The sequence below is a fragment of the Artemia sp. Qi Xiang Cuo genome, chromosome 19 (genome assembly GCF_049724085.1).
Source record: "Artemia sp. Qi Xiang Cuo chromosome 19, ASM4972408v1, whole genome shotgun sequence".
Lineage (NCBI taxonomy): Eukaryota > Metazoa > Arthropoda > Branchiopoda > Anostraca > Artemiidae > Artemia > Artemia sp. Qi Xiang Cuo.
In genome coordinates, this window is record NC_142812.1 from 7,298,026 (window position 1) to 7,318,017 (window position 19,992).

Genomic DNA, 19,992 nt, shown 5'->3' on the forward strand with positions numbered 1-19,992 from the left:
AACCCTCATGCAACTGAACCCCCTTTAACTGAACCCTCGTGCAACTCAACCCCCGTGCAACTCAACCCCATTTAACTAAACCCCCGTGTAACTGAACCCCCATGTAACTGTAACTGTGTGTTACCATGTAACCATGTAACAGTGTGTTAACAGAATACAACTGATGAGCGAAAAGTGATGAAAGAGAGGGGTAATACCGAACTCTCAGCTACCATTTGGGAGACATCTGACAGTTTATAAGTGACCATGGAATTCCTGTGTTGTTTTAAAGTCCCTTTTCTGTGAATAGGCGGCGTGGCGGCAGAGTACACCTGGCGACGATAAATCACATCAGTCCAGTTTTTGTCAGGAAAAAATTACTCAGTGATAATCTATTGCTCCCGCTAGCATTATGCGCTTCTAGGTCCAGGCCTAGGGACCTAGTGGTAAATCCAGGCCTGAGTGTGCACATATTTCGTTTTGGTGAATTGACTTTCCCTTTAAGCACTCCCTGAAAGTTCCAACTTAATACACAAATCCCTTTTTGTGATATGCCATTTTGAAAATCTGCATGCACATAGTGTCTTTTGATTTAGTTCAAGTTCCACCTCAAATACCTCATTTTGTCAAATTTTCAATTTGATATGCGTAGCCTTAATAGTGCTAGTTTAATAGTAGCAGAGGTCGTAGTAGGAGCAGTAGAAGTAATTTTGGTGTTAAATTAGTAGTAGTAGTAGCAGTATTAATAGCAGTAGTAGCAGGTAGATACTCCAGAAGTTTCATCTTGATACGCTAAGCTGTTCCAAAAAAAAATTGCTGATACAACTATATCAGCAATCTGTATGTTATTGCAAGTTACCAATTGTAAAAAATTTAAGGTTTTTATAGAAGGGATGATCGTAAAAACTTTGAAGGAGGCTCATTCGATTGGAAATTGAAAGTTCAAGTTCAATTTTACAGAATCAAAAGTAATCACAGGACAATCAGCCTTTCCCTCTTAACCGACATCCCTCCCCCCAAATATATCCGATCAAAATAAAAATAAACATAGTATGAAGATCAAATAACCATGCATTTGGGGTTAACAACTCCACCAGCAGCATCTGGGGCAAGAGCTGTAAGTTAATCTAGTTGCTCATTGCTAACACATAAGGTTTTTGTAGAAAAAATTTTGCATGAACTTTGGGGGGGGGGGCTCATTCGATTGGAAATCATAATTTCCAGTGCACTTTTTCAGAGTTAAACTGATCGGAGAGCTTCCACCCCATCCTATTTTTCCCCCAAATACATCCGATCTAAATTTTGGGACGGCCATTTTATTTAAAACAGTTTAAAGGATAAATAACTATACCATAGTTAAATAACTATGGTTCATAACCCTATTGTTTTTTACCAAATGTAAGTACAGTGGTTGATTTGCAAGAGGGTTCAGTTACACGAGGGTTCAGTTGCACAGTCGTTCAGTTACACGAGGGTTCAGTTGCACGGTGGTTCTGTTACACGGTGGTTCAGTTGCACGGTGGTTTAGTTGTACGGTGAGTCAGGCACCCGATAGTTCAGTTAACCGGGGTTTAGTTACAGGGCGGTTCAGTCAAACGGGGTTGAGTTGCAGGAGCGTTTAGTTACACAAGGCTTTAGTTGCCCGGTGGTTCAGTAACCCGAGGGTTCAGTTGCACGGGGGTTCGGTTATACGGGGGTTCGGTTCACGGTGGTTCAGTTACACGAAGGTTCAGTTTCACGGGGGTTCAGTTACAGGGGTTCAGTTGCTTGGGGTTCAGCTACACATACGGATACCGTATAAAAGTGATATGAGGTATTTGAGTCATGCACAAACAAATTTAAACGCAAACTATGGAACGACAAGAAGTTTTATCTACGAAACCATGAATATCATCTTTTCACTGGCTCCTAAAAACTACTGGAGAAGATAGAAACTGAAACATAAAGCTTTCGACTGAAATCTTTCTCTCCTTCTGTCTGTCAATCTCCTACTCTCTCTATCTGTCTCTATGTCTGTCTCTCTACTCTCCTCTCTCTCGTTCTCTCTATCTCTCTCTATGACTCTTTCTGCCCTCTCACTCTCCCCTCCCACTTCCTTCTTTCTGCACTTCCTGTTTACGTAAGCGTTTTTCAATGTTTGCAACTACCATTTTTTCAGGCAGTATGCTCAAGTTCGATCCTGTAAGAACACCTGTGCTACTGGCCAGTCGAAGGCTCTCTACGGACTGGATTAAATAAAAAAACAAGTTTTAAAGTGAAAGTAAGGAGCGACATTAAAATTTAAAACTAACAGAAATTATTCCGTATATGAAAAGGGCTGTCCCCTCCTCAACGCCTCGCTCTTTACGCTAAAGTTTTTTATTGTTTTAAGAAATAAAGTTGTGAGACAGAGTCTAAATTTAGCGTAAAGAGCGAGGCGTTGAGGAGGGGACAGCCCCTTTCATATACGGAATAATTTCTGTTCGTTTTAAGGTTTAATGTCGCTCCTTACTTCCAGTTTAAAAAACTTGTTTTTTTTATTTAATTTCTGATCGTTTTTTTAGTTAATGCAGCTTTTACTTTGGCTCACCGTCATTGAATAAGTAAACAAGATTTGCATACAAATTTTACTTTTCTTTTGCTAAATGGCTGTCTCTAAATTTGGTTCTGACGTAATTTACAAAATAACTTACGTAACGAACTTCTATATTCGTATATTTTTCTTCTGGCAAAAAATACAAAGTTGCCAATATTTGCAGATACGAGCTTGAAACCTATGTAATAAGGTTTTTTGATGCGCTGAATCTGCCGATGTGATTTTCATTGAAATTCTTTCACTTTTAGGGTATGTTTCCCCCTCAGTCAAAAATCAGGTACATCGTTTGAGACACGTAGCCTTTGACCGACAATAATAAGATTAATAGAATTTATATATTCAGAGGTAGAATTATAAGCTCTATCTCCTGGTGCGCATATTGACATCACAACTTTGCGGTTTAATAACTTAACCACAATTGACCCAAAAGGCTTTTTTTTTTTATTGTTTTTTTTTATTACGTATATGTTATTGATTATATGAGGGGGTTCTCCCCTTAGTGAATACCACGCTCTTTACGTTAAAAGTTAAAAAATTTTAATTCACAAACCCCTGAATCACAAAGGCTGTTTAATTAGAATAGATAGCTCTTTTGAAAGCACTAAAAAAAACTGTAGCATAAAGAGCGAGGTATTGACTTGGGGGAGAACACCCTCATATACGTAATAATTTCTGTTCGTTTTAAGTTCTAATGTTGCTTCTTACTTTCAGTTGAACAAACTTGTTTTTTTTAATTTAATTTCTGATCGTTTTTTAAATAATGCTTGGAAATCCGGCGCCCCTTTTCATAGAAATGTCCATTACCCCAAAGAAACATCCACTACGGAAAGATTCTCCCAAATAGCCCTCTCCTCCAGCACCCCCCACCATAAAACAATCCTTCCTGAAAATGGCTGTATACTTCCCAATAACAAATACAATATGTAGACAACGGGCCCAGTTCATATGTTGAAGCCCGTCCCCCTGAAACTCTGGGGAATTAAGTCATCGTAAAAGATATATTTATTAGATTTTTGACTAAGTTGAATAAAATAACTCCCTCGAAATTTTGATCGTATTACTTTGAGAACAAAATGAGAGAGGGAGGGGGCCTAGTTGCCCTCCATTTTTTTTATCGCTTATAAAGGGCACCAAAACTTTTAATTTCCGTTTTAATGAACCGTCCTACGATATTCTAGGACCACTGGGTCAATACGATTACCCCTGGGAAAAAAAACAAATAAACACGCATCCGTGATCTTTCTTCTGGCAAAAAATGGAAAATTCCATATTTTTGTAGATAGGAGCTTGAAACCTCTACAGCAGGGTTCGCCGATACGCTGAATATGATGGTGTAATTTTCATTAAGGTTCTATAGCTTTTAGGGGGTCTTTCCCTCTTTTTCGAAAATCAGCCAAATTTTCTCAGGCACGTTCTCAGGCATTAAACTTGATGAAACTTATATATTTGAAATCAGAATTAAAATCTGATTCTTTTGATGTATCTATTGGTATCAAAATTCCGTTTTTTAGAGTTTCGGTTACCATTGAGCCGGGTCGCTCCTTACTTACAGTTTGTTACCACGAACTGTTTGACATTGTTTGTTCTTTGCAAAGAAGCTGGGAAGTCTACAGACATCGTTCGTCGATTCCATTATCCTTCACAGACCAGGATGAGAAAGGAAAATATTGAATGAAGGTTGACACAATTTAGTTCACTGTGGCAACTGCTGAAGTAGCTCAATTTGAGACGACTTAAAGAAGGTCTGAATGAATGAAACACTTGAACTTCGAAGTGCTTTCTGGCATAAATCATGCAGAGCTCAGTATAATGTCACTAAAATTGAACGCTGTAAAGTGGTTCCGAAGCGAAAAGAGGACACAGATACGGACGAAACCGACAGCAGGAAAAGACGTTTTACAAGAACTGCAGAAAGTACAGTTCATAATGTGGGAACATCAACGTGCTTTTTTGGCTGGGTGAATCATAATGGAAGCTGGGAGCCTTTCTGGACTAATCTTCCTGAGGCAGCGACAATTTGCAAAGAACTGCTCAAATATGGCTGTAAAACAAAGTGCAGAAACAGGTGCAAGTGCACAAAAGCTTCCCTTAAATGCACAGATCTCTATTCGTGTAAAGGTTGTGATAATAAGTACAATCAGTAGTGCACATTTTATAGCTTTAATTATCAGAAGCCGATTTCGACCTGTATCCTGTCCATGAGAACCTCATTTTCTTTTTTAGCAATCTTTTGAAACAAGTCAAAATCGGCTATTTCATTCCTATGATCCATCTGATTGTTTAGCTATTTTGAAATACCTGAAGTAGTGTAGTATTCTACATTTTATAATCATAATACTATGCTTCTTACGTCCGAAGTTCCTTAAGTCAAGCTGTTCGAGTTGAATTTCAGTTCAGTTCAGTTCATTTATTTAACATCAAAATACATTTAACAAATATGCCAATACCCACCCCAAGAAAGATACCAAAAAAGCACTTGCGACTGGGCGGGTACATACAACTCATTTACTAATTAATGATTAACTATAAACAAAAAAAAAAAACAAAAAAAACTTAATAATAATAATAATAAAAAAACAAAAAACACTAAAAAAAAAATCAATCTCTCATCAATTCATTTAATAATAATAATAATAATAAAAATAAATAATAATAATAATAATAAAGAGAAAAAAAAAAAAAAAACTATGAACCTTGACCTAACAAATATTTTTTCAATTTATTTTTAAATAACCCCAGGTGCTCAGCCGCCCGAATGCTCTCCGGAATAGAGTTCCACACATTAGGTCCTGAAAATCTAGTATGGAATAAATATTTTTTTTACTGAAAGCTTATTGAGGAGATCCGAAACGGTAATTAATTACTTATACCTACAGTAAAAAACGTATGATCTCCTTCGGAATGTTATAGGGAGGCTATGAGTTCTTGTTAGAGTATGGCATGGAAACCGTGGTTATGAAACTGGTAAGTCCTGAATCAAGAATCCAATTGCAAAAATAACCATATTTTTGGAATCAAGAGACTCGAATAATAAGTCAAAAAAGAGATCTTTGGTCATCGCTAATCTCAAAATTCGCGTTTTTGTTTCTTCGCGCGGAAAAACGCAAAATAGCACGGAACCGCAGAGACAAATTTGAATTTGCGATTTAAACGATTCTTCACATTTTCCGCAACATGTTCACCAGTTTCTGTGTGATTAAGATGAAAAATACAAAGCCAGAATGTTGAAAATACTCAAAAGTGCAAGGAGCATGGTGATGAAAGTAATGATAACTCAGTAACCAGGAGTCGGATGAAAAAAGTAAGAACATTTTTGGGATCAAGAGAGACAAATTAGTTACAAACAAACCTTTGATCGGAAAAATTTCCCACTCTGAAAGTCAGCTATTTTCTCCCGCGCGGAAAAGCGCAAAACGGCGCGATAATCACGTCGGAAAATTTGGTTTTGTCCCCAGTCAGATTTTCTATATTTTTCCGCACATGTCTGCCAAATTTCACGCTGTACCATAAAATGCACAAACCTGACGCTTATGTGCCTAACTATATGGCGTGTGACTCCATGGACTATGGCGTGTGACTCCAGTGTAGGTAGCCATGTAAGTAGCTAAAATGGCTAATCCGCTTTATTTAATGTTTTTTATGTGTTGTTTTTTTCATAGCTTCTTTATTAAATTCATTTTTAATTAATTATTTGGACTAAATTACTATAAAAATGGAAAAAAATTCTGGTGTCCTGGGTATTTTAATAACTATAATTTTTAATAAATTAGTTTCATTTAAGTCTTAAAGTTCTTCGAAAATACTTCTCATTCAAATTCAGCAGCCCTTGTGTCTGAGCACTCTTTCTTAAAGATTTACGACAAAAAGTCAAACTTTGGCGTGAAGAGTGAAGGATGAGGAAGGGACGGCCCCCCATATACGGAATGTTTTCTGTTCGTTTTCAGTTTTACTATTGCTTCTTACTTTCGGTTGAAAAAATCTTGTATTTCATTTAATTTCCAATCTTTTTTCAAATCATGCTAGAAAATACCCTCCCCTCCATTTAAAACCTTCCGTGAAAATCCCACCCCCCAGAAAATTCACCCCAAAAAAATTCAGTTTCTTTTCCAATAATAAACACTGAATGTAAGCAATGGGCAAATTTTGTAAATAGCAGCCCTTTCCCAGGGGCTGTTGGGGGTTATCTCATCCCCAGAGGTTTATTTTTTGGACCTTACAACTATGCTGAATCAAAAAACCATCTCAAAATTTTGATCAAATGTATTGGGAAGAAAAGGGACTCGGGAGGCAAAATTTTCACCAGTTCGTAGGTTTTGATGGGTAACATTAAACTTATGAAATTTAATATATTTGGAGTCAGCATAAAAAAGATCATTCTTTTGAAGTATCAATTGTTACCAAAATTTAATTTTTAGGGTTTCGGTTACTATTAAGTCGGGTCACTCCTTACTTACAGTTCGTTACATCGAACCGTTATACTTCAAATACAATAAAGCACAAAATTCTGAAAAAAAACAAGGTTTTGGACGGGAATTTATTCTTGTTCCAAGAATAATTTGTCCATTATTCCATCTAGTAGGGTCTAGGGTTAATTTTTAGCTGAAATTTCGGAAGACTAACTACCTCCCGGGAAGTTATGATGTTGATAGACTCCAGGATGAGAATTTAAGAGAAATTTTCCAGGAACAGTTGAATACTAATCTAGAGAGTATAAAATTTGACAATGTGGAAGATGGATGGAATAATTTAAGGAAAACAATTTGTGAAGTTTGCTGATTGTGTCTTAGGGAAGAAAGTTAAGAGTGCAGCTAGGAATATTAGTGAAAAAACTTTACATTTAATAGACAGGAGAAGGGAGTTGTACAGGAATTATCTGATTGATAGATCACATGAAAACAAAAAGAATGTAATGAAAGTAGAGAAAGAATTAAAATATAAACTAAGGAAGTGTGAAGTGAAGGCCATGGATAAAATTGCCGAGGATCTGGAAGACACAGATAGGCTGCATAAAAGCAAATTATTGTACTGGCATGTTAATAAATTGAGAGGGATTAGTCAATCCGACTTGTCTCAGTTAACGATAGGAACGGTGCCACGATTAGTGATAACGGAAGAGTTAAAGAAAGATGGGCAGAACATTTTCGGAATTTACTAAACCGCGATAGAGTCAAACAGTTCGCGGTAACGAGCTGTAAGTAAGGAGCGACCCGGCTCAATGGTAACCGAAACGGGTTTTAGAAAACGGGTTTTAACAATATATACATCAAAAGAATCAGATTTCAATGCTGATTTCAAATATATAACTTTCATAAAGTTTAGTGCTACCCATCAAAAGTTTCACGCCTGAGAAAATTTGGCTGATTTTCGAAAAAAGGGGGAAAGACCCCATAAAAGTTACAGAACCTTAATGAAAATCGCACCATCATATTCAGCGTATCAGGGAACCCTACTGTAGAGGTTCCAAGCTCCTATCTACAAAAATGTGGAGTTTTGCATTTTTTGCCAGAAGAAGGATCACGGATGCGTGTTTATTTGTTTGTTTTTTATTGTTATTTTCCCCATGGGTGATCGTATCGACCCAGTGGCCTTAGAATATCGTGGAATTACTCATTGGAACGGAAATTAAAAGTTCTAGTGCCCCTTTTAAGTGACAAAAAATGGAGGGCAGCTAGGCCCCCTCCCACGCTCATTTTTTTCCCAAAGTCACCTGATTAAAATTTTGAGATAGCCATTTTGTTCAGCATGGTTGAAAATATGAGAACTATGTCCTTTAGGATGACTTAATCCCCCGAAGTCCCCGGGTGGAGGGCTGAAAGTTATGAACATTACCCAATGTTACATATAGTATTGGTTATTAGGAAGTATACAGACGTTTTCAGGGGGGATTTTTCTGGTAGTAGGGGACTGGGTGGGTCGAGGGTTATGTGGGAGGATCTTTCCATGACGGAAGTTTTCATGGGGGAAGGGACATTGCTATGAAAGGGGCGCCAGATTTCCCAGCATTATTTAAAAAAAGATCAGAAACTAAATATAAAAAAAAATAAGTTTTCCAACTGAAAATAAGGAGTAACATCAAAATTGAAAACGAACAGAAAATATTACGTGTATGATTGGGTTCACCACCTAGCCAATACTTCGCTCTTTAAGCCAAAGATTGTTTAGCACTTTCATAAGAGCTATTTATTCTAAGTAACGGCCTTTGTGACTAAGGGGTCATTTTTAAAGAATTGGAACAAGATTTGAACATTAGCTTAAAGAGCGATGTATTGACTAGGGGGCGTGCCCCCTAATATGCGTATTAAAAATATATGAATATAGAAGTTCGTTACGTTAGTTAATTCTTAAGTTACATATATTTATTACTAAGAAAAACGTCCGTAAATAAAATTAAAAAAGTTTCGAGAAAGTCATTTAACCAAATAAAAGTCAAATTAATATGCAAATTTTGTTTCGATTATTCATGTACGGTGAGCCAAAATCAAAACCTGCATTAATTCAAAAACGTTCAAAAATTAAATAAAAAAAAACAAGTTTTTTTAACTGAAAGTAAGGAACGGCGTTAAAACTTAAAACGTACAGAAATTATTCCGTATATGAAAGGGTGCTGTCCCCTCCTCAACGCCTCGCTCTTTACGCTAAAGTTTGACTTTCTCACAACTCTTGTTTTGTTTAAAAAATAAAAAACTTTAGCGTAAAGAGCGAGGCGTTGAGGAGGGGACAGCCCCTTTCATATACGGAATAATTTCTGTTCGTTTTAAGTTTTAACGTCGTTCCTTACTTTCAGTTAAAAAAACTTTTTTTTTATTTAATTGCAGAAAAAGACATAGAGGAAAATGAAAAGGTATGTGATTCCTTGGATGTGAAGGAAAATTTGTTTTTGAGGAAGAATTAGCGATAGTACTAAAAAGATTAAAAAATAATAATGCTTCAGGCGCTGATAGTGTGGTAAATGAGTTTCTTAAATATGGTGCCTCTGAGGTTAGAAATTACCTACTGAAGATTATGAATATGATTTTAAAAAAAGGGGAAGTACCTAGCGATTTTAAGAAAACCTTAATTGAACATTGAGTGTGGTATTTATCAAGGCATTAATCTGGTCTCTGTAAGTAGCAACTTACTTAGTAATATGATACTTTGTAGACTGAGAGATGCTGTAGACAAAGTTATAAGAGAAGAACAGTGTGGTTTTAGAAAAGGTAGAGGATGTGTTGACCAAATTCTCACTCTTAGGTCAATAATTGAGAAGTGCCTGATTTATCAAACACCTTTGTTCCTCACTTTTATAGATTATGAGAAAAGGTTAGATTCTGTTGATACAAAAGCTTTAGCAAAGGTCTTATCCTTGTGTGATATACCAGACAAATTCATTAAACTGATTAGTGCTATGTACGAGAATAATACTGCTGCGGTTAAGGTACGAAATGAGGCTAGCAGATGGTTTCGTATTAAATTAGGAGTTAAGCAGGGTTTTGTTCTATCTTCCTTTATATGGATCATTTTGATGGACTTGGTCTTAAGGAGCACAGGCCACAGAATCCAATGTGGAGAAAAAACTCACCTGGACTTACATTATGCTGATGATTTAAGCCTCCTAAATGAAAGTGTCAGCAAAATGAGTGAACTTTTAGAGATTTTGCGAGTTTAGGGTGCTAGAATTGGTTTAAAAATCAATGTTATGAAAAGTAAGTCGCTAAGACTAGGGTTAAGTGAAGTTGAAAAGATGATTTTGGGTAACAAAAATATTGATCCGGTGGACAGTTTCACTTAACTCGGCTTTATTATTAGTGCAGACGGTGGGAGCAGTGAAGATGTTAAAAGTAGAATAGCCAAGGTTCAGGGTGTTTTTTTTTTCACATTTAAAAAAAGTTTGGAAGAATTGGTAGATAAGTCTGCAAACCAAGATTAGAATATTGGAAGCTACAGTGATGACAGTTGGCAAATTTTGCTCTGAACCATGAGCACTCTGAAAAGTGGATGAAGATTTTTTAGATGTTTTCCAGAGAAATTACCTACGGATTGTTCTGGGTACCCAGCTGACTGACCGTATTTCAAACATTAGGCTGTCTGAAAAGTTGGGTTCAATCCCGCTTCATATGGCTTTAATGAGAAAAATGTTGAAATGGCTAGGGTACGTTTTGCGGATGAAGGATGACAGATTGCCGTAGATTGTCCCTTTAGGCCAACCTTCTAGGGCTAAAGGGATAGCAGGTCGTTCGCAGTTGGGGTGGGAGGATGTCATAAAGAAAGATTTAAAAGAAATGGGAACTTCCTGGGAGGGTGTATAGAGGAAGGCTTTGAATTACTCTGGGATCGAGGAGGAGCGTGCGTAGCTTTGCTTACGTCAGGTGGATTGATGCAGCGGTGATTTGTTAGTAGCAGTAGTAGTAGTTTTCAGTTGTCTCCTTATCTTATGACAGAAATAAAAGTAAATAATTGATAATAATTAATGATAATTCGGTCCTCAAACCTATTATTTATTTTGGTTAACGTTTTGCCAGAGAATTGGTCTCATTAGGAGTTTCAGAAACTCATATTTCAGGGGGAAAACATGAAAATAGGTGATATAGAATTTGTTTATGCCGCCAGGAATGATAGGGCCCTTAGGCAGGAAGTAGGGCTCGTGATGAACAAGAAAGCTACTAAGTATTGTTTAGGTTGGAAGGGTATTGATAATTGAGTGCTAGTTGTTCATTTTACGGCTAAAAAAGTACAATGACTGATATAATGAATATATACGGATAATGAGTATATGCCTCAGTAGAACTGACAGAGCGAGATAGGAGTTATACAGATGAATTTCTGTTTCCGCTACAAGAGCTTATAAACAGGATTCCATGCAGAACCACAGCATTTTCTTTAAGTGATTTTAATACCCGTTTAGGTAGAGAAGTTAAAAGTAAAAATCACCATCTTGCCATAAATCATCCTTGTTAGCGAACCATACAGAGTCAAACGAAATAAATGTGGGCCCGAAATGGAGTGGAAGAGTGTCGTAAAAAATATGAGAGAAAGAAAAAAATATAAGAGAAATGGGAACTTCTTGGGAGGGTGTAAAAAGGGAGGTTTAAATAGATTGGCATGAAAGAGGAGCGAGGATAGATGTGTTGGCCTCATGCAGCCTGGTGTAGTGAGTTGTTAGTAGTAGAAAATTTTCTAAACCACACTGCTTGTCCATTTACAGAATTTAAAAGAGAGAAAAAAGTGCATAATCAATTTAAACAAAACAGTGGGAGAAAACGAACAACAAGCAACAACAACAAACTTTAAATAATAAAAATCCAATTATTTCAACTCCATGTCCAGGATCCTTTATCAGCGAGATAAAAAAAGGTTAATTAAAATTAAGCATAACATATAAAGAAAAAGGGTAAAAAACAAATAAATAAAACTCACATCTATAATAACCTAATATCACATTATAACCTCTAAAAAACTACAATCCGGTCTGCAACGGTAGCTTGCAACCTAGTAAAATACGATCACGTCCCATAGTAAAAAAAAATAGCCCATAATTCCTAAAAATAGGGTCAGATAAAAAAAGAAGTACACTATTAGAAACGCCTTGTCCAATACCTCTGTACAGGAGATTTACTGTCCCTTTGCTTGGAAAACAAGAAAAGTTGCTGCAAGCACGATATTCTGCATTGACGTCATCTTTTTTCGGTTTTTTCACAGCTAGCGGGGCACTGGAAAATCATATAGAGCTGCTTAATGGCTCATTTGAAAGGAAATCGATATATTTAAAAACCGTTGGCAATTCAAAAAAATTATTTTAGAAAAAGCTACATTTTTGACGAAAAACTACAATTTTCTATAACACTGTAGGAGAAAATGTTATCCTGGTTACAGTTGTAGCTAGCAACCTAGTAAGAAACGATCCCGTCTAACGTTAAGAAATATAAAAACCCATAACTAATAAAAAAAGGAGTCAGATCAAGACAAAAAGTACACCATAAGAACTGCCTTGTCTGAAACCCCTATATAAGAAACTTTCTGTCGCTTGGCTTGAACAGCAAGGGAAATATATTGGCTTGAAAATCAAGAAAACTGGCAGCTACTACAGCATTCTGCTTAATCAGCATCTTTTTTTTCTTTTTTTTTTTCTTTTGTTCTTCCACAGACAGCTTGAACCTGGAACATTGTAGAGAGTTGTTCAATGGCTCATTTTCAAAGAAATAATGGGATGTATGACGTCATGCATCAATATAAAAGGATGCAAAGAGTCAAGTGATCTCAGTATAATAAAATTACTAACAGGAAAATGCCTATGGCTTTTTGTTAATTGGAATAGTAAGAGACGACCTGGCTACATCCTACAATTATGATTTCATTATAGTATAGAATAGAATAAGGCTTTATTGTTAAAACTTTTCACAAGCGATAAATCGCCAAATATAAGTTCGTGTCACAAAAAAAAAGTAAACAACAAACATCACAAGCACATCAATAAATTTAGGATCAGGAACACCAAAACATTAAGAAATATAAACAGACAAAATATAGACAAATAAAAATTAAACAATTAACAAAATATTAAAGTAGCTCACACAACCCCCCGTCGACACAACCCCCCTGGGCCCAGGGCCATGCGTTGTTAGCTATACTGTGGGGGTATGTATGCTTATTATAGAATGGATACTCGTATAAACTTCAGAGAGGCCTCATTTGATTGAAAATAGAAATTTTTAGTTCACTTTTAAGGAGTCAAAAGAGACAGAAGGGCAATTAGCCCCCCCCCCACGCTCTTTTTCCCCAAGCCCATCCGATAAAATTTTGAGATAGCCATTTTGTGAAAAATAGTTCAAACATCATGTAATCAAAACTTCGAGGGTGACACAAACTCATTTGTTCACTTTGATATTTTTACTTTGATACCAGTTTTGATACTTTGGTGAACATTTTACTTTTTTTTTATTTTGATTTTGAAATAAGGAATTTTTCAAAACTTAAAACTTTTTGCAATCAAAAACGAACAGAAATTAATTAAAAAAAAAAACTTTCCAAAAAATAAGTTTTCAAAGAAAAGTAAAGGCCTTTTTAAACTTAAGCTCAGCAGATACAAATACCTGTTAAAATTAAAACTCAAAACGACCAGAAATTGCTATTAAAGAATAAATGAAACCCAAAACGAACAGAATTAAATAAAAAATAATAGCAAAAAACATACAACAAGTAATAATATAAATGAATTAATAGATCTTAAAGCGACTAATGGTTAGATTCAATATGACAATCAAGCTTAGAACAAAAAATATTTTGCTATTTAAGTGTAAATGAAACTTAATACTGTAAAATACTGTAATTATTTAATAGTGTAAATTAAATAAGCAATCAATGCAAACAAACTTACACTACATATTAATGTAAATGAACAATAAATCAAAACGAGTGAAACTTAAATTGAATATGAAAATCAGGCTTGAAATGAACAAAAATTACTACAAACAAGAGTCTGGGTTTCACCTCCTTCTCTCACTGTAAAAGTCTTAAGCCTACTGCGTTATTGGCGCTTTACTGAAAGCTATATGTGTCTTGGGCAGTCTTGGAAAGTATAAACAACATCAAATTTAATATTTGATGCATAATGATATCAATTTTTGAAAGATCCATCAGTTCAAGAATTTATTTCACTCTAATTTTATTTTTATTTTCAATGCTGTAAGAACTGGAAAGGAAAATATTTGTAATACAATTTGTTTTCATTTAAGCACCAATAACACAGTAGGCTGTGTCATTATCCAAACAATCCAAACAAGGGGGCAGTATCCAAACAATTGTTTGTAGTGAAACTCTATTTTTCTTGAACAACTTTAGAATGAACTAATAAATTAAACTGAATATTTTATGTATAACGATATTAATTGCTGAAAGCTCATCAGTTTAAAATTTTACTGTAATTTTAATGTTTATTTTCAATATTAAGTACAAGAGAAAATATTTGTAATAAAATTTGTTTTCGGTAAAACACCAATGACGCAGTAGGTTTTAGACTTTTACAGTGAGAGAAGGTGGTGATACCCAAACTCTTGTTTGAAGTGATTTTTGTTCTTTTCAAGCTTAATTTGCATGTTCATTCTAAGTTTCACTCGTTTTAAGATATATTTATTCATTTACATTAATATCTATTGTAAATTTGTTTGTATTGATTGTTTATTTAATTTCTGGTCGTTTTAATTTTCATTTATACTTCAATCTAAGCATTACTCGTTTTAAGATCCATTTATTAATTTATATTATTACTTGTTGTATTTTTTTTTCTATGATTGTTTATTTAATTTCTGTTCGTTTTGGGCTTCATTTATCCTTTAATAGTAATTTCTGGTCGTTTTGAGTTTGAATTTTAAAAGGTATTTGTATCTGCTGAGCTTAAGTTTAAAATGACCTTTACTTTTCTTTGAAAAACTTATTTTTCGGAAAGTTTTTTTTTAATTAATATCCCAAAACGGAAATCTGAAACTAAATGAGACACAATTTGGTGCACCAGAGACAATGGTTTGTCATTTCTGTGTGCTTATTCGGGCTTTTATAGTGATTGCAGTATTTTGGAGGTTATTAGGATGTGAGTTTTATTGATTTGTTTTTGTTTTTTTGTTTATATTTTTCTTTATATGTTGTGTTTATTTTGGTTTAAATTTATTTTTTCAGTGTGAATCAAGGCTTCCCGACGTGGAGTCGAGGTATTCAGATTTTATTATTTAAAGTCTTTTTGTTCCTTTGTTTTATTTAAATTGTACCTGTTTTTTTCTCTCTTAAATTCTGTAGTTATTAGTAGTAGTAGTTGTAGTAGTGGTTTATAGAACGAAGAAGAACAGGGTCATATATTGCTTGACATATACAAAACTGACTCCGTGGACCACAATGCAAATACGAATGAAAATCAGTGTCCCCAAGTGCAGCATTTTCAGTGTCCTGATTTTTTTTTTTTTAATTAGGGACTTTTAGACTGCCCTTTAGGCTATTTCTGTGAACTGACCACGATGCTTAAAATGTATGGAAAAGGTTTTTATATGTATACGTAAAGTTCCAAAAAGCTTACTTCACAATTAACGGTCAAAAGAGAATGAATTTCCCTCCTTGTCTTGTTCTCTCTACTCGCCACCCTTCTTGAACGTCCTAACTGAGCAAAGCAGCGCATTTTACAGTTCACCCCTTGTCCATATGAAATGAATTAAATTCCCAGAAATTAAAATCCCAGTCATGAAAAAGTTTGGAGATCCTGGGAATGGACATCTATTTATAATTCAGAGAAACGAATAGATGTTCCTAAAAGAAAAAAAAAGAAAAAAAAGAAAAAAAATAGTACCCATTTAAAATTAGTCCAAAACTTTTCTTCTCAGAATTTAGGTGAATGTGGGGTCACCTGAAAATAAGAAAAGTAAAACTGTCAATACCCTATTTAATCATTCTTAAATTAATTGCTTGACTGAATTTTCTTTGAATATACACACGACTAAATATCCTTGAAGTTTGCTTAAATTGGAAAGGAACTCAAGTTTTGGCAACAGTAATCCGATATTTACAGCCAGAAAAACAATTATCAAGTGAACCATGTTTTTCAGAAAGGTAAGAAGAGCTTCCGAAAATTCTCATGGTTTCCAGATTTTTCTGGATTATAATAGCTAAAGTCACCGACCCAAAGTAAGTCCATTATGCTAATTTTAGCTAAATTCAATAGATTTTGTAATAGAGCAATTTTCTTTTTTACTAAAATCTAAAAAATTCTTATAATTAATCTTCCAAATTCATTCTTGCCGACATAATTGATAGAAATTAGTTTAACCAGCCAAAACTCATAAAATAACATTTTTTTTCTCTATGTCATCATTTTCGTTTACTCATGGAAAAGTTCAGCTTAAAAACTTCAAAATAGGGATGAATCTTTACTGCATTTTTGGAGATTTTATTTTTCTTCGAGTGCAAAAGCCACCAATATTTTCACCACGGAATTCAGTGGGATGTAACTAATTATTTGTTTATTGATATCAAAATATACATATTAGTTAGTAATAATTTTGACTATAATTAAAATCATTATCACCTGATGTTATGCATGCTGAAACTTTGAAACTAAATAACGCGTTTTTTTACCCGTCCTTAACAGTTGTATACCTTCATGTCAAACAATCTAGGGCCGACGCCCTAGAAAGACTTTTGGATCTAATTTGAAGGGAACTACTAAATGAATTGTTTTACTTATTAATTTTCCAGAGGCTTCAGAGGCCCCAATATCAGCAGCATTAGGACTTTGACCTTTTCTTTGTGCTGGTCATGTGGCCAAAATGTTGTATTCTCAGTAGTCAAATTTCTTCAGTTATTTGAGGTTGATTTTTCATAGACCATGCCTTGATATTTGCCACTATGTTGGATCAACTAAATTTAACCACTTCTTTGGTTAAATTACTGTATGGATTGTTTTAGATGCTTAAATTCTTCTACCACTCTTCCAGCATCTCCAATTTGTTTGTATTTGTGCAACAGAAATCAAACCTTAGTTCGTTTAAAACAAATTTTTCAGATTTGTAGTGCGAGTAACTATAATAGTGTAGAGGTATATACAAATTAATATAGATGTTCTTAGGTTCTGTATGTACCACTATGTGTGTAGCCCTTAGTTTCAACTAAAACAAAACTAAAGAAATTGAATTCCCAGGTTTCTATCGTCTATATTTTGGCCCTTATCGGGTGTTCAATAGCTGGTGTTCTCCGATCAGGTTATGGAGGTGGAGGCTATGGAGGTGGATCATTCGGATTTGGAGGAGGCAATACTGGTGGTTCTTTTGGATTTGGAGGTAGTCATGGTGGTGGATCTTTCGGATTTGGAGGTAGCCATGGTGGTGGATCATTTGGATTTGGCGGTGGCTCATCCGGTGGATTTGGATTTTCAGGAGGTTTGTAATTTTGTCGTAATAATAGTAATAATAATATCAGAAACGTTATTTACCTAACGCCTGTGACTGAACATGGCGTGAGAAGTCGTATGGGTAAAATGACAATTCTGGATGTTAAAACGGTTAAAAGTTAATAAGGTGGAGTGTTGCACTCCGTTATTTACAAGTATTATTACGAAGCACTATTTATACTTATCTAAAAAATCAGAAACTCAAAAACAAATCTTCAGAGATCATTGTACAAAGAACGGAATACGAAAGAAAACAAAATAAATTGAGAATTTTCTAATATCCCATTGATATTAAAAGTAATGTTTTTTTTTTTAATATTAATAAATTCCACCTCCTCTCCTCTCGGTGACATAATAATCTTTTTCACAGAATTTTAAACTTTAATGTCACCTACATTAATTTAAAAACAACTTTTATTTTTTGAAATTTGGATTTGGGTAGCCAAACATAATTGACAAAAACAAGGTATACTACAAAAAAATTCAAAACCGCAAAAAAATACCATTCCCGGTTTAGCAGGGTGCCCTTCTGCCATAGGACACCCCTTTCACCGTGGAAATACATTAATAATAGACACATAATAGACAAATAAAAAAGTAAGGTTATTCAGCAACCTAGAAAGATTTAGACATGTCAAAGTAATTGCTTTTATTTATTTTTGTTGTGGTTCGTATTAAGTAAAAAGATGTGAAAAATTAAAGCCTGAAACTAGCAAAACCGCTCATCTACAACATTGAAGCTGAGAACAAAAGTATGTTCTTTTTGTATTTATACAGCAGGAATCAAACTTCAGTTCGTTTAAAATATATTTCTAAGAATTGTAGCGCGAGTAACTATAATTATGCAGACCATAAAATATACAAATTAATGTTAATTTTCTTATGTTCTGGGTGTACCACTATGTGGGTAACTTTAAGTTTCAACTAAAACTGAATAAAGAAATTGAATCCCCAGGATTCTATCGCCTGTATTTTGGCCATTCTCAGGTGTTCATTGGCAAGAGGATGAAGAAACACTTTTGGATTCAATTTCAATGGAACAACTAAGTTTACTGTTTTACTTAGTAATTTTCCAGAGGCTTCAGAGGCCCAAATATCAGCAGCATTGGGACTTCGTCCTTTCTTTGTGCTGGCGATACGGCCAAAATGTCGTAATCTTATTTTAAATTTTCTCAGTTACAAGAGGTTGATTTTTCACAGACCTAACCATAGACCTGAATAAAAGAGATTATCGTATCCTTACCAATGGTTTTTGCAACTGCACTGTCATTTGTACTAAATTAACGGCTAAATCCATTCTATATTCACAACTAATTGGTATCCTAAAACCAATATAAGACACAATATTCAAAATGTGTCACATGCTATTAGTCGAAATAATTATCACTTAATCATTATTAAACACCTCATACATTTTACTTACAAAGAAGTTAAATTACAAAGATTGTATAAACTGGATAGTCACTGCAAATGGTTGATTTCATTATTGTCATTTTTGGAATTATTTTGGTCCAGAATGAATATAATATAATAATATAATATAATTTAAGGCTCGATATTATTTCTATAAATTACTCCAATGTGAGAAGAATAAGCTCAATCAAGATGTACTGAAACAATGGTCTCCCAGACATTGAAGGACAATGCTTGGCCTCAATAAAGAGTAATTTAGCTTTTTTCTTAAACAGAGGATAGTTATAGTTGACTATTATTTTGTCTTACTTTTATATTCATGAAATCGATTTTCTTCTCCTAGGGAATAAAGTTCCAATCTTCACATTATTTAAAGTACTAAAATTGTTATTGGTTCAAGAAAAGCACGGTTACTACCAATGCAGGGTCGTAGACAGAACTTAAAGGGCTTTGATCATCATTGGAAAGGAAAGCCTTGAAAAGATTGGATGGAGGTAGAGCGTACGTGGCTTTGTCAACTTCAGCACGGTGCAGTGATGGGCTATTAATGGTAGTAGTAGTTTATAATTATATTTAACTATAAATTGGGTTATCTAATTACCTGTACTCCACGACGTAAAATGTACCTATTTGAGACCAAGACTCCTTTAACTAACGATCCCGTTTGGGTATTAGATTTTCATTACTTAGTAATAATACTGCCAAGTTCTTCAATAAGTGTTTTATAGACTGATAGACATTTTTACCAGTGTTTTGATTTTTACCATAACTGGTTACTTAAGGAGTTTTCTCATTTTAGGAAGAAGCTATGGTTACCGGGGCTGAGCCTGGTTGAAGCTAAGAAATGCCACGCTGTTGTTATTTCTGTTTTGTTACAGCATTTTTAATATAATTAATTGCGTTTATATTGGTGTTTGCTGAATATTTCGGTTACTGGTCATTCCAGTGAGCAATATTTATATCTCCAATAGAGGAAAAAAAGAATAAGGGATAGATTCTCAATAGCTGGTGTTAATTTATTCAATCATTCTATTGTAAAATTCTATCTTAAAATTCAGCTTGACCCAGGCTTAACTGTGAAATTTGACTGCAAATTTGTATATTCTAACCTCTATTCTTCTTCTTT

General features: G+C 34.6%; 1 protein-coding gene across 1 annotated transcript; it reads left to right on the plus strand.

Moving 5' to 3' along the window:
* Positions 1-16,069: 16,069 nt before the first annotated feature.
* Positions 16,070-19,771, plus strand: LOC148940444 (uncharacterized). The gene is made up of 3 exons (XM_089105408.1): positions 16,070-16,117; positions 17,205-17,442; positions 19,666-19,771. The coding sequence occupies exons 1-3, from the start codon at positions 16,103-16,105 to the stop codon at positions 19,689-19,691; spliced, it is 279 nt and encodes a 92-aa protein (XP_088961534.1). The 5' UTR covers positions 16,070-16,102; the 3' UTR covers positions 19,692-19,771.
* The last annotated feature ends 221 nt before the right edge of the window (positions 19,772-19,992 follow it).